Below are 14,974 nucleotides of genomic sequence, written 5' to 3' on the forward strand. Positions count from 1 at the left end.
AAGCTCGAGTGAACATGCAGTCATAAAACAACAGGAGTGATGAGATTACTGATTAAATGCAGAACATTGCATGTAGCTTGACTTTGACTGGTAATTAATTCCTCACTCTGTGCTGTACATACAACATATGTCTTTTCTATCTCTCCGCGATCAAAAGAGTTATGTGTGGCACTAAAGCTGACAAAAACAAGGGGAGAGAACGAATATTGACAAAAGAAAGAAAAAAGCGTGAAGATTGCATTACGAGATAAACGACACACATCGCAGAGGGAACGGAAGAGAAGACCGCCCAGGATAGGCTGTTCTTCTCTAAATTTGTAACATAGTTGTACGTTGTTCCCATGGTGTTAACCCTCCTGTTACCTTCACATTTACTAACATATTTTACCCTCGGGGTCAATTTGACCCCAGCAATTAAAACCTCCAGAGAATTATTAGAATTAATATTGTTTCCCAAGTTTAAGTGTGAGGTGCTTTATGTTTATTTGTTGGCTACCTAAATAGCCCTTTAAATATATAAAAAAGTTGATATTTCTTATATGTTTGACACAGTGAAAAACAGCCTGGGGTCAAATTGACCCCAAAGAACACCGACATTAAACATTGAATGGGGTCAAATTGACCCGAAAGGTAACAGGAGGGTTAAAACAGTATCGTCATGTGTGTAACATGTTATGCAATGTAAGATGTGTCTCGGTGGTCACTGAATGGTCACGGCATGTACTGTTGAGTGAAGGCGTGTATGAGCCTGGAGTTACGGCTGTGTTTTATCCAGACAAATATTCAGACATCATATTCTCCCTAAAAAAATGATCCATCACACTTTATAAGCTAATGATGAACATTCTTCCTGGTCGGACGAGCGCCCAAGTAATGTAAATCATTGGCTGTGTTTTTAGATTTAATCCCTGATGAATTAATTCATTGTGTCAGTTTAGTTTAGTTTATTTCGATCAGCAATAATATACAAAAATCAAAATTTCAACAAAAGAAGAAAGTGGCTAACCGAAAGGGTCGAGGCTGAAGCTTTCAAGCTTATAAGTGCCCTAACCTATGATTTCACGAAAAAACTTATTTCAGAGAACCATATATATACCTATATATATAAATAAATATATACACATGCACATACATATACATACAGATACATACATATTCACACACCCATATATACATATACACATACACATACATAAATACATACACATATACCACACACACACATAAATACACACACATACATATTTACATAAAACAATAAACAAAAACAATAATCAGTGGATTGCATCTTCCTTCAGTATCAAGTCCAACATCTGTCGGATACCAACGCGAATCACAGGGCGTCAGCAGCCGCTTGTCCCAGGGTAAACCCCATCCACTATCGGAGGAAAAGAATAGCACGAGTGTCCAAGGTCAGGGGTTAATTATGCGGCAGGCATAAACAACCAGTGGTCCACTTCATTGATGTCGATCACTGACTGTAGAGGTCATCTCGCTATTCCTCGCCCAGATAAAGATGTCAAGAGAACCAGTTTGCTTACCAAACCCGCCGAGGTTCACTGCCTCTGTGACACAAGAGCAGATAAGAGGAGACGAAACCTCCCCAGGGGAAACTGCATGAGGGCTAAACTGAGTCCAGATGGAGCGACGTAACCCGATGAGACATCTCCACATGAAAGCAAAGCGATGACTAACCTCCAAGTGTGTGGCTTGCAGGGACTTGGCCACGGAAAAAGAAAGCGTTACCCAGATTTACCCATCATCTGACTGTAATATAATAAAGGAAGTGGTTGAGATGTAGGGGCAATACTGCGGGGACATTACCTTTTAATTAAGTGGGAGGGCTTTACACATTTGAGAGGATTACGAGCTATTACCAAGCATTTATTCCAATCATCTGTGTGATTTATGGAGTTGTTTGGTGCCAGTTTAGGCTCCCCGGTGCTGCTTTATATAGTTAAGTCCTATTTTAGTATTAGTCAGCACTGTAAATGTCTATGAAGAACATGCATATATCCATTGTTTTCTTGATTTAAGAAATACTATTAAAAATGAATATTTTAGATGTGCTCCATGACCATAAGAATGATGTTTTCTGGCTCAGTGTCAGTTCTCTAAACTCTTAACCTCTAACACTGGTTACAGCAGAATGAGTTGGACTCAGACTGGGCTTGAGGGTGCAGCATATAGGAGAACAATTTCTATTTAGAGCTAGACTTTTTCTTTTTTTCCATTCTGGGCTACTGTTGCAGCAAATTGGCTCTGTGAAGAGGATACAGGGTTTTTCCTGGGTCAAACTGGGTCTTCGGTGCTCCCAAAAATGTTTTTGTGGGTCTGTGTCGCTCTGTCCATTCGCGCACCTCACAGTTGCGTATTGATCAGACAAGAAGACACGCTTATCAACTCGATTACTATTGATCCAAAGAGAACGAGGGTTCGGCTGTAGCCTACTTGAAACATACTATTGAGAACATATTTGCTGACATGCACGTGATGAACACATTTTTTTTTTTTTATCGCTTTTTTTTTGTTGCCTTAGGCGCTCGGGATTTGTCATAGGCGTTCGGGAAAACGTCTTAGGCTCGCGCCCACATTTTCTCTATGCAGGAAAAACCCTGGGATATGCTCTGTATGTAGATAGCAACTTATTCTAAGGTAACAATACGCAGCAATCCTTTTTTTCAGGCGATTAGATGCTGAATATATCACTTGATTATGTAACATTCACGTTATGACAATAGATACCCCTAAAGGCCACGCACTGATGGAACGTTATGATCATTGTCCTCTCATATACATCCGCTGTTGTGCAAGATTTGACACCTTTTACTGTTGAATGAACTGGGAAGCAGAGTCATTGGGCTGTGTGTGTGTGTCTGTGGCAGGTGCCGGCGCTGCAGAGGTCAGTGCAGCCCAGCGGAGAGGGCACAGATAAATCCCCCTCCCCATCCGGCCTCCTCCTGCTCTCTAGACACACAAAAGCCAATTTAGCGCTCACAGCCAGCGCTAGTTCCCGACACGGAGAACTATTCATTGCTCTCATTATTGTCCGACCGAGACACTTTAGATGGCATTAGAGGAGCAAAGTCAGATAGCGAGACATTCCAGTGCACCGATGAGAGTCTGATCCCAGACCGATCAGATGTATTCTGGGGTTCATAGTGTACAGAATCATTTTCTCTCTGCAAGAGGTAAGGAAGACGTTGATGATGGTGGTGGTAATAATGATAACAGTATGGTATTGCTAATTGTATTAATCTTAATTTGAATACACTACCGTTCAAAAGTTTGGGGTCACTTAGAAATGTCTTTATTTTTCAAAGAAAAGCACTGTTTTTTCAATAAAGATAACATGAATCAAAAATACACACTATACATTCAGCAACCAATTAATTTCTTAAAATTGCAATATATTCATTAATAAAGAAATGTTTTTTATCGACAATTCGCATAATGAAATATGCACCTTGTGTTACTGACCAATACCACTGTATGTGCTTCAGGTGGATACAACATCAACACAGATTGTTACAATCAAATGTAATAACACTAAATACAGTATAAATTGAATCAACAGCAAGTGAACATGATAACCATTCCAAGTTATTAGTGAGCGTATTGTATTATATTAAATTGTACACCCTTTAGTTTTCTTGTCTCCATCCGCTGTGGACACGTTATAACCAAGATAGCATCATTCCCATTAAACTAAAGAAATCAGTTGCACATGTCTTTTTTTCCCCAAAAGGCTTTAATGGCCTCTTCAATCGCAGAACGGTAGAATCTGACTATCAGGGGAACTCCTTTGGATGCATGCCTAAATCTGTGTGTTGTAAACAGAAACACTGAATGTATTTCCCTAACCACGAGGCGTGCACCATCTTTCACTCTCCACCCGCCTCTCTCTTTATTTCCATCCTCTCCTCGCTTCTCCTCCCCTCTCCTCTCTATTTCATGTCGGGTGACTTAACGGCAGTCTCTGATATAATCTCTTTTCTCCCACCTGATTCACTGTTAATACACCACTTTTGGGGTTTTCCGTTCCCTGCGTTTCTCATGAAAGCAAATCGTAAGATGGGCTCGTTGTGCTCTCACCTTGGAGTGGCTCGCCCATTTGGCTCCCCTGTGTACTGGAACCTAAAGCCCTGGTGGCAACAGAGCAGGATGTGAACGTACAGGGTAACAACAACATCACTTATCAAAGCAGCGTGTTTACAGTGGTGGAAAAACAGTGAACTCGACTGTGTGCGGAATGACCTGCGGATTGCTCATGGGTTTATGGTAGGCCCTGTGCCTCTCTCCCACCGGCGGCCATCAAGGTTTAGAAGGTGTGCCTCGTAATTGGTGGATGTACACTACCGTTCAAAAGTGTGGGGTCACTTAGAAATGTCTTTATTTTTCAAAGATAAGCACTGCTTTTTCAATAAAGATAACATTAATCAAAAATACACACTATGCATTGTTAATGTGGTAAATGACTATTCTAGGTGGAAACGTCTGGTTTCTAATGAAATATATCCAGAGGTGTATAGAGGCCCATTTCCATCAACGATCACTCCAGTGTTCTAATGGTACATTGTGTTTGCTAATCGCCTTAGAAGACTAATATCTGATTAGAAAACCCTTGTGCAATTATGTTAGCACAGCTGAAAACAGTTATGCTGGTGATATAAACTATACAACTGGCCTTCCTTTGAGCTTGAAGTTTGTAGAACAAAATTAATACTTCAAATATTAATCATTATTTCTAACCTTGTCAATGTCTTGACTATATGTTCTATGAAATGTTCAATTCATTTGATAAATAAAAGTGTGAGTTTTCATGGAAGACACGAAATTGTCTGGGTGACCCCAAACTTTTGAACGGTAGTGTACATACCTGTTTTATGTATATACTTTCATATTAGAAGTAGTATCTCTACAGGAAGTGCTTTTCACTTTCACATTTTCCCAGGAGCTTGCCGAGCGACGGTCTACTGCAACATTTGTGTCATTAAAGTGAAGATGTTCATATTAATGCTCCATCATGTATTTAAAGATGGATCTACATTCAGTTAATGCATTGCATGTGTTATACCTCAATGTTCACAAGTGGCATTAAAATCCCATCAGTGTTCCACTTAGGCAATTAGTAAAGACCACATATTCATCTGTACAAATGACTCCGCTATGAATTGCATTGAATCTGTTTTATATAACCTGCTGTGGCCCTGATTAATAACTGTATTAGTATTGTATTGGATTTTTTTCAAATGTTTTTACTTTTACAAAAACACTGAGAAACTGAATTGTTGAATGAGGATTATTGTTCTATCCAAGCACATACATATAATCCCCTTTAATTGCATTAACCTCCCATAATTAAGAATTTTCCTTCTGACAAGTTCTTGTTTTTTCTTTATCTCTATGATGCTAATTGTGTGTTGTCAATAGAAAGTTGGTTTCTTCTATTAGTCATGCTGACAGTTTTGGGATTTTCCATTATAACACTAGCTTATCAAAGCTAAGGATTTAGCCATGTGAGTCCATAAAGTGTACAGTGCATCTCTCTATTTGTCTCGTAGAGGTTGAATCTCCGAGTCAAACCCCATGGACTCAACTAGCTGACTGTAGACAATCTAGATCCAACCATAATGCAACTTTGGGGAGAAGTAATTAACCTGTACAACAAACCGGCCGCACCAGATGGTTTGTTACATAGAACCGAGCCATCATTGGAAACTGTTGGTAAAAGGGGAGGGAATTTAAACAAATATGTAGTTGGATTAACTATCTGTCAATCAAACTATTGTTGAAGCCAGTTGGCAGAAAATGGAACATCTATTTTCCATCAGTGACATTGTTTGCTTTAAATAAAGAGCAATGTGCAACAACTGCATATTGGAACTTGAATGGCTGAATTATTTTGTAAATGCCTTGAGAAACAGACAGTGGCAAACAGGTGGGGTCTACACACATGCACCAGCAGACACTCAGAAAAATAGAAAATTAAAGCAGATCTCATCACAATGATTGCCTTATGAATCTTCACAGCTTGACATGGAAAATAGTTTAACTTCTCTCTGTTATAATGTACACGATCAATTCTAATTGAAGATGATTGGCCCCTGTAGTTTAATATATCTACTTTCTGCATAGTCATTCTTTTCAATATCACTAAGAATGAAGCTAATGACATTTGGGTTGCATCATATTCGGACGGTTATTGTATATTTCATCTGCAGTACATTTTATCTATCTGCTGTTTTTCACGAAAATGACTAATACATGATTAACAAATCACAGGGCTTCTCTATCATCAGCTACATCTAAAGCAGGATGTATATTAAAAGACGCAGGAGGTCTTGAATGTTTTTTTACAACAACATAAACACTGTTAGATGATAATCAGGAATATACTTTACATGTGAAGAGGATGCCTGTGTTTGTCTGCAGCATGAAGGACATTTACCAGGAAACAATATATAGTTTGAGTTATTACCCATTTTCTGAAGTGACTATTATATATATTATAGATACACGAAGAAAGACTTACTTTTACCATGTTTCACTTCCTTAAGCTTTCCAAATCTCAAGCCTAGTTACATATTAATGAAGCCAAAATGTCATCACAGACGCTACGGTATGTGTCAGAGGATTACAAGTCTTACAACAGCCGTGGGCAAGTTTGAAAATTATTAACATTTTCAAAAGTTTGCCACCTTTCCTCTCCCACTGTTATCCGGTTCCCCTTAACTGTGGCTATAATAGAACCGAGTGCTAATGGGTGGGATGGGTATGGTTGTTGTTCTGTCACCTTCTGTAATTGGTTGATTAATCAATCAGAGGAGAACATATTGCAGAGAGCAATAACAGAGCAAAGTCATCTGTATAAAAGATGATAACTATGAGGTAATTATGTTCTGCTCTTCTATGTTTCTGTGATCCTTTAATGAGAGCGTGAGGTTGTTTACCAAGCCTATTGCAAACTAATTACCAGTGGTTCAGTACACTGAAAACGTATTTAATTATCTCAACTGCAAAAGAAGTGTACCAGAAGTGTAAATGTTAACTTTTTAAAACGTAGTTAGTTGTTCTCGTATTAGTGGTCTCCAATGGAGCTAATCGATTTGTTAGTTCAAAGAACGTCTTTGTGAAAGCTTGTATGGGCAGACTCAACCAAATAACGCATTTAGAACATGTATCTTCATAAAGTGAGCAGTGCATTCCACTGACGACGAGGTATTTTTAATTGCCTAATAAGTCTGTGTTAATGTTCTGTATGCACTTTTCTTTTGTGTCTCTTTTCTAGATATTAACGAATGTGAGCGGGACCCATGCAAGAATGGAGGCATCTGCACAGATCTGGTTGCCAACTATTCGTGCGAATGCCCAGGGGAGTACATGGGGAGGAACTGTCAATACAGTAAGTGCTCGACTTTCTTTCTTTTTTCTTCCTCTTCTTTTAAGTGTTTGACGACTATCAATTGATTCTGAGCAGCACACCCACTCGACAGTTTGTTGGTGGGATAATTCTCGTAAATAATATCTTAAGAGGTTTTTGTGGATGAAAACTTTTCAGAGGTTATACAAGGTTTTAAGCTTTGAGGACATATTTTGTTTTTGGGAATGTTTGCAAACAGCCATTTTTTGTATTATGTGCTCAGAGTGCAGAAAAATTGGACCTGCTCCATGTATTTTTGGATATGGCTAGCGCAGCATGATCATATATTATTTCTCAAGTAGGGCGTAGGATGAGAACCAAATGTGTTTTTATTTGTTGTGTTTAAAATGAGAATTTTTAGAATAGGAAGGAACGTTTTTTTCAAATGTGGTTCTAATTTTCTTTTCTACTAAAATCTGTCTATTCCTGTCTTCTGCATTTCAGGCAAATAAGCATATGCAACTTATACACAGCGCATATTCAAACTTTAATAACTTCATAAAATTTACTCCAAACTCTTTCCTATATTATTACAATAGAAAATATGGACGGTTTTTGCATGTTCAGACAAACACACAACGGACCCTCAAAAAATATGTGAACATCGGATGCTGAGTCAAGAGCACTTTGTGCTTACAGGCCCTCATTTCATTCTCCTGCCCAGTGGCTGTGTCGAATGAGAGAGCGCGTCCCTCTTATCACAAGTAGCTCTCTTTTTGCAAGACGCCGGAGAGCTTAAAGTGCTCTTGTGTATTTATCATGGGGATTTGTTTTGCTCACTCTAGGAACATATTAGGATTAATGTACTAGTGGACCCGGAGCCCTGAGCCCCCCTTCCACTGCTACTCCCAAAATAATGCATCAGATGTTCTATCTTATGTGCAGCACAGTTGTTTGATAACATACTCAAGAATTTTCAAGAGCAAGTCTCCGGCGGAAGGAGAGACATTTTGGAAGTGGCTGTAGTGTTTTTTATGAATTGAATAACAGAAGGTAGAGGGTTGAGAGTTACTGCCTGACTGATATGGTTGGTGGAGTGAGTGAAGAACTCGAGGAGAAATATTTAGTCTTGCTAATTGATCATTTGCTAGGCTTCATTATTTGTTTAATGGTGCTCATTTAAATGTTCTCACATAAACTCTATGTTTGTTCAGCATATTATACAGCCATTAATTCAGCCAGCCAAAGTGGCAGTGCAGGCTCCATGTGTTATGTTTGTTTTTAGCTCTGCTCTTCGGCCCTTTTAGCTCACAGTCCACTGAAAAATATGTTTTCTGACGAAAAAAAGCCTGAAACAAGACTGGATGTCAAGGAACAAACACATCTATCACACTATGCATAACAGAAGGACTTTTCATTCATTAAAGTTAATGAGTAGAGTGGTTTTCATGTGGGGGAATTCCCCCTTTAATTCTGGATTTTCGGTTTAGATGCATTTGTTGAATATGTCGCAGCTTTATCACAAGAAATTCAGTGTATAACATTGATAAAAAGAGGCAGAATGCCTGGAATCCAGTTTTATTCAAGGATCGTCATCTCTCCTGACTCGTTCCTTCAACCCACGTTGTGTGTGTGGGCAAGTGCTGCACACGCATTGGCTGTGGCAGTTTAGGCAGCTGTACATTTTCGGCCATACCAGAAATGAGTGATGTGTTGGCGGCAGTGAGCTGCCGGCCATTGTCTGTCTGTTCCGTGATTATACGATTTTAGCGACTTCGGTATTGATTCCCGCGAACCAATGGGAAGCCAGCGGTGAGGAAAATAATCATCGATCGCTCGCCAACATGAACCCAGTAAATTATACAAGAAGGCGTATAATAGCAGGGCGATAACACTTGGCACAAAGGGCTTAAGCCTTTCTGCTGATGCAAATTTGGGATTGTTTGTCATTTGTCCAGGGATATTCACATTTTCAGACGCTAATATGGGTCAAACGGTCGGTTAAAGATCCAATGTTGAAAAAGGTGAGGGTTGTCTAGGGTTAGAGGAGATTGTAGAATCTGCCTTGAGCGGAAGCTAAACCAATTCAAGTACACCAAGTTACAAATAACAACCAGTTGTCCTGCATTAAATGCACCGCGGTGAGATGGAAGCTGTGGCCGTTTACTGCATATTACCCAACAATGTTATCTCCTCATGACATTAGACCACATTCAGGGCTGAGAGTTATTATTGTGTCTTCAAGCTCGACTGACAGTGACACGATTTTACATAGCTTTTCTTGACCGTCACTATTTCTGTCTATAATCCAAGAAGGTGTCGGGGAGTGGGTTGCATTCCTATGACAACCAGCAATCATAGGCTATTGGCACTCGTATCACCTGTGGCATAACTTCATAATAAACTCTTTTTGATCCAGTGATTTAGGCGTTTATTGACAATTTTCTTCTATTTGAACATATTTTAAACACACAATAAGTTAAAATCAATCATATGATGTACTCATCAACCAATTTGGTGAGAATTAGCGAACTCACCTGAATACAGTTCAACAGGAGCTGAAATGCTTCTCGGCGGTTTGGTTGCACATGCACTTACATCCGTCTCTCCCATCTTGCTTGGCCTATCATTTTGGGATCTCTTCGTCTTTTTTTGCATCCTCGATTGTACAGTTTGGCTCAAGGCGGTTTTGTGTGTGTGTGTGTGTGTGTGTTCTGTTTTTTCCCTCATCCTCTCCTTCCACCGCATGCTCATTAGTATTGGTATGCTTGCATTCATTTCAGTGGGGCTCTAATTTGTTGAGGCTGTAGGTGGGGTTTGTGAGAGATGGATTCAGCCGTCACATCGGAGTAGTGCTGGTGTTAGTAATGTGTGCTGCCGCAGCGGTGATGTATGCTCGGGGGCCAGCGGGCCAAGGCCCGGAGGCTGGCTGCCTCTGCTGCTCTGACGGACGACTGGCAGGCGGCTCGTTACGAGAGGCCCTTCGTCGCTGCAAAGGTGTAAGGACTGCGGCTTTGCAACGGTGTCTCGCGACGACATCCACATGGAAACTCTTACGAGAGATCTGCCGAGGAGGCGCAGCAGCGAGACAAACATGACGCCGTGTCGACGCCCCTTAACTTCAGGTCGTAAGGAGCCGACAGAGATTCCGTATCCAGTCACATCTGGGTGATATGCCATCTGTTGCATGGCTATCATAGCATTTGTATGTCCACAGAGTCTCTGATGAATTGAAAGGATGTTGTGTTGCTCTTACGATCGATTTGCACTCTCTACATTCTTTATATTTGGTGAGGAGTTATCACCCTCAAGTCAATTAACACCCCTTAGTTTTCCATTTGTAGACATGCCTAATTACTCAAAGGAAATGTTGGTCCCCTTTCTTTACAAGTACAGCCTGGCAGAGGTGTTGGCATGGCCGTAGATCCGTAGTCTCGATTTTCCTGAACAAGTATTCAATTCATTGTGCAATTTTAGACACTTATTTCAAAACCTAAAGTTATGTTCCTCTCACTTCAGGTTTGAGATCTGAGCCCGTCAACATACCCTGTGTATTTTTCATATAATGTCATAGTTAAGGATACAATTATAGCCTATAATGGGAGAAAACGATTATAATCTCTTGCTGCGATATCTCGCTGACGGACAAATCCACACGGATATTCTTTGTCTCTGAAAAAATATGATTAGGCATAGAGTGCTAACAATGCTACATGTATTACTGTTCATCCAACACAATGGTAATTGTGTCTTAGCCATGGGTTTAGTATCTCAAAATAAAGGCTGAATGTTCTTTCTACAACTTCACTAATACGAGTGAATACAGTTCATCCGTCAGATCATCCAACACTTCTCTTAGCTTCAGCAGTAGGCTAACACATCCACCTACACCACCTCTCATCAGTCTGGAAGCGATGATTCAAACACACGGAAGAACGAGTGAAGCAAGAGTGATTTACCAAGAGTGGGAAATATAAACACATCTATGTCAGTACAAACACACTGAAAGAAAATACACTCTGCTCTCTCGCAGCTTCCAGTCAATCCCTCAGGACGTTGCTCACTGTCTCCCTGCCTCGCTGTTGCCAAGAGCCCCACTGTTTCAGCAGATGGATAAGTCGTGCTCGGCTTGTTTTCATTGTTCCATTCTTCTCTGACTCTTGGCTTTCTTCTGTGGGGACGTCTCCATGCAGCTCCCAACCCTGCCAGTTTCATTGTCTGCAGGAATGTGTGTGTCCCCAGTGGGTCTCTGTGTAAACGTTGGGTTCAAAATGCTTCGCCGGAGACGGCATCACAGTCTTCGGGTGACCGCGGCTCCAGGCTTCCCCTGAAGGCCGGTTTACTCCGACACCGACGGCTCAGTTGGCGTGAACGAACTGTGCCTGTGGCGGGACTCTTCTACTTGATATGTCCTCATTCTTTTAACCCTCCTGTTGCCTTCGGGTCAATTTGACCCGAAATAAACCCTCCCCTCTTACTCCTTTTCTCAATTTTTTGATTCCAATGTTTAACCCTCCTGTTACTTTATATTTACTGACATATTTTACTTTAGGAGGTCATGACCCCCAGCTATATTATTATTTAAATTATTAAGATTTATTATTGTTTTTTTTTAAGTTTGAGTGTGTTGTGTTTGTTTGTTTGTGACGAAGAACAGAACATTACATTTAAACAATGATCAAATCAAGGAAAATTGGGGGGGGGGGGGTTAAGACACAGTTTCCTAAGCTTTCCCAACACTTGTGGGTTTAAGGCTCTTAAAAACAGCTATTTAATCATCTGTGCAAACACAATACAGAGGTGACTGTGGCTCAAGCGGGTCTTCTTTCAATCAGAGGATTGATCCCCGGCTCTGCTACTCCATGTGTCCATGGGCAAGACACGTATCCCCAAAGTGTGCTTGCGGTGTGTGAATGTTGTATGAATGTTAGCCAGATAGGCAGGTGGCACATTGCATGTGAGCTACTACCATCAGTGTATGAATGGGTATGAATGATATGTAGTGTTTTAGCTCTGTGAGTGGTCGGAAGAATGAGAATTACATCTCCTGAACTGCAATTTCAGGTAGTTTCTCTGTGCATCACACACATCCAATACACTCCTATTTAGACACTCCTTTTCACTAAGGGCTTATATTCAGCATATTTTTCAATAGATGTCCATCTTTTTATTTAATGAATTTTTTTAAATACCGTGGAGCCAATTTACCCTAAATAGAAAATCATAATGTAGTTGTCAAGAAGGTGGCAGCTCTAGAACTGTTCTCTCGTCATATATTAATCATGATGATTAGGAAAGGTATTTTAAAACAAAAAAGGCTCAGCTATAAATCCTTGCGTTTATGTCAACTATGCTCGACTAAGAGACTAATTAAAACTGAAACATCTGTCACAACGAACAAACCACCTCTTGAATACAGCTGTGAAGCTGTGAAGTTTATTTTTGAGAGGCCCTGTGGGCTAGAAGAAATATAACGAAGCAGGTTTTTTGTATCCTGAATGTTTAGCAGAATTTAAACAGACTTTGTGTCACCGCTCAGCTTGTTGCTTTTCCTTCACATTTCGAGGTTTATGTTAAGTGAATACGTTGCATAATACAACTTACAGATTGAATGATATCTAATGGAGAGACAATCTCACTTACACAACACGATAATACAATGTATTCAGGCTGAAGGATTCTGAGGATCTGCAGTAACGTCGAATTTTCTCTTGATTGTGATACGCTAAATATCGCCGAGCACAGTTTAACTGTTACTGTCGCATGCGTATCCCATCTTTATTCAACCAATCCTGAGTTGAGATGTAAACAATCACAGTGTTAATATTGTTTTGCTATCGATTCATATATTTGTGTCTTATATTTATCAAACATACAGTTTGGATACATGCCCACTTACCATGGTGTCGTCATTGCATTTAGTTTACCGTGTGTTTTCTGTTCGGATTTGTTTTTTTCCAATTTGTATTTATTCATGGGAATACAAACAATGGATCGTTGTGCAGCACAATTTAAAGCCAGAACTCCTTTCACCACAGGAATGCATGCGCGTCTATTTAGATGCCATAGATGTGTCTGGATACACCAATAAGGTGTAAGAGGTCAAACACGGCAGTGTCGTGTTTCACTGTGAAGACATTGCTGTCATGCCTCCTGACTGCAGACTGTAGGAGGTTTGAAGCTGTTACAAAGCTTCTTGACTTTGGGGATGATGCCGTCCAGAAGTGGCAGCGGCAGCTCCTTGGGAGGAAGCCTCAGGCCTCGGGTTACTGATGGAAGAGATGAAGGAGCAACCTCTAAACCCATCGGATGTGGACAGCGTGAAGGCAGATACGATTCCTCTTGATGGCTGCCGTGACTGTAAATGCAACCAATTATGCGATAATTGTACGATGAATCCAAGCAACATTTACAATAAGAAAAGACAGTAGTCAGCATTCACGAATATATGACGACCTTAAAGACGAGGTCTGAGTAGGAGGTCATCATTAAGATACACAAGAAAAAAAGGAAATGTTGCCATTTTAATTTCCATGGAGGATACTGAGGTGTTTGTCTCTGAGACAAACAAGGATAGTGACCGTGTTTACATGCATTCGAATAACTGGCTTAGTCGGACTGAAATCGAATGATCCGTTTCATGTAAACACCTTTGTTCGACTATGTGCGGTCCGACTACGATCCGATTAACACCCCTGGATAACTCAATCCGATCCGGTTGATAATTCGACTATCGCGGCATGTAACGGTGAATTGGATTAGGAACTGGACTTTGCGTCTTTGCGCATGCTTGAGATCCCCCCGCCCTCCCCCCCCCCTCCCATGTCGTGACCCGGAAGTCGAAAGAGACGATAAGAGACGATAATGTCACGATTAACATCATGCAAGAATAGTAGAGGGATGTATTGAAGGAGTTGAACATACTAAAGTTCGCCATCTTTCTCGAAATGTTGATGTTGTTGTTGTTGGTTGTTGTTGGTAGTGGTGAAGAGGTCAAGTGGAAATGGCTGTATCACCACGAGTTGAAATGAAAACAGCGCCACCTATCGTATCGGATATGACATGCTTTCAAAGGCCAATGATTCAAATTACTCACTGCCATGTATATTGAGATAACAGCAGATCCCCCAAAAGATAGCATAGTCCGACTAAAGCAAGATTCGAATTATACCATCATGTAAACGCACTGACTGACTCTGAAAGAGGTGGGGGACAAAATATTATATAAATATGTCCCTGGTGGTATATTTTGAAATATATAATCATTGCACAGGCTCAGTTTCTGAGTGCTGAAATGACATGATCATCCTCTTCTCCCTCTCTTCACTCAGGATGCTCCGGACCACTGGGCATGGAGGGCGGTATCATCTCCAACCAACAGATAACAGCCTCTTCCACCCACCGCGCTCTCTTCGGCTTGCAGAAGTGGTACCCGTACTTTTCACGCCTCAACAAGAAGGGCCTGGTCAATGCCTGGACTGCCGCCGAAAACGACAGATGGCCGTGGATCCAGGTAAAGCACATCCACGGGACACGAGCGGAGCAGGGCCAGACACAAATGAACAAACACATGGTCTACATTACAGTTACGCTTTATTTGTTGCGGCTTTA

General features: G+C 40.7%; 1 protein-coding gene across 3 annotated transcripts in view; it reads left to right on the plus strand.

The window, feature by feature from the left end:
• LOC130197326 (EGF-like repeat and discoidin I-like domain-containing protein 3) overlaps window positions 1-14,974 on the plus strand; it is a 110,225-nt gene that overhangs the window by 58,894 nt on the left and 36,357 nt on the right. For all 3 annotated transcript variants that reach the window (XM_056419950.1, XM_056419951.1, XM_056419952.1), the window contains 2 exons: window positions 7,292-7,405; window positions 14,695-14,876. In XM_056419950.1, the coding sequence (XP_056275925.1) occupies window positions 7,292-7,405; window positions 14,695-14,876 (296 nt within the window). The remainder of the gene's footprint in view (window positions 1-7,291; window positions 7,406-14,694; window positions 14,877-14,974) is intronic.

Source organism: Pseudoliparis swirei, chromosome 7, assembly GCF_029220125.1.
Source record: "Pseudoliparis swirei isolate HS2019 ecotype Mariana Trench chromosome 7, NWPU_hadal_v1, whole genome shotgun sequence".
NCBI classification, from domain to species: domain Eukaryota; kingdom Metazoa; phylum Chordata; class Actinopteri; order Perciformes; family Liparidae; genus Pseudoliparis; species Pseudoliparis swirei.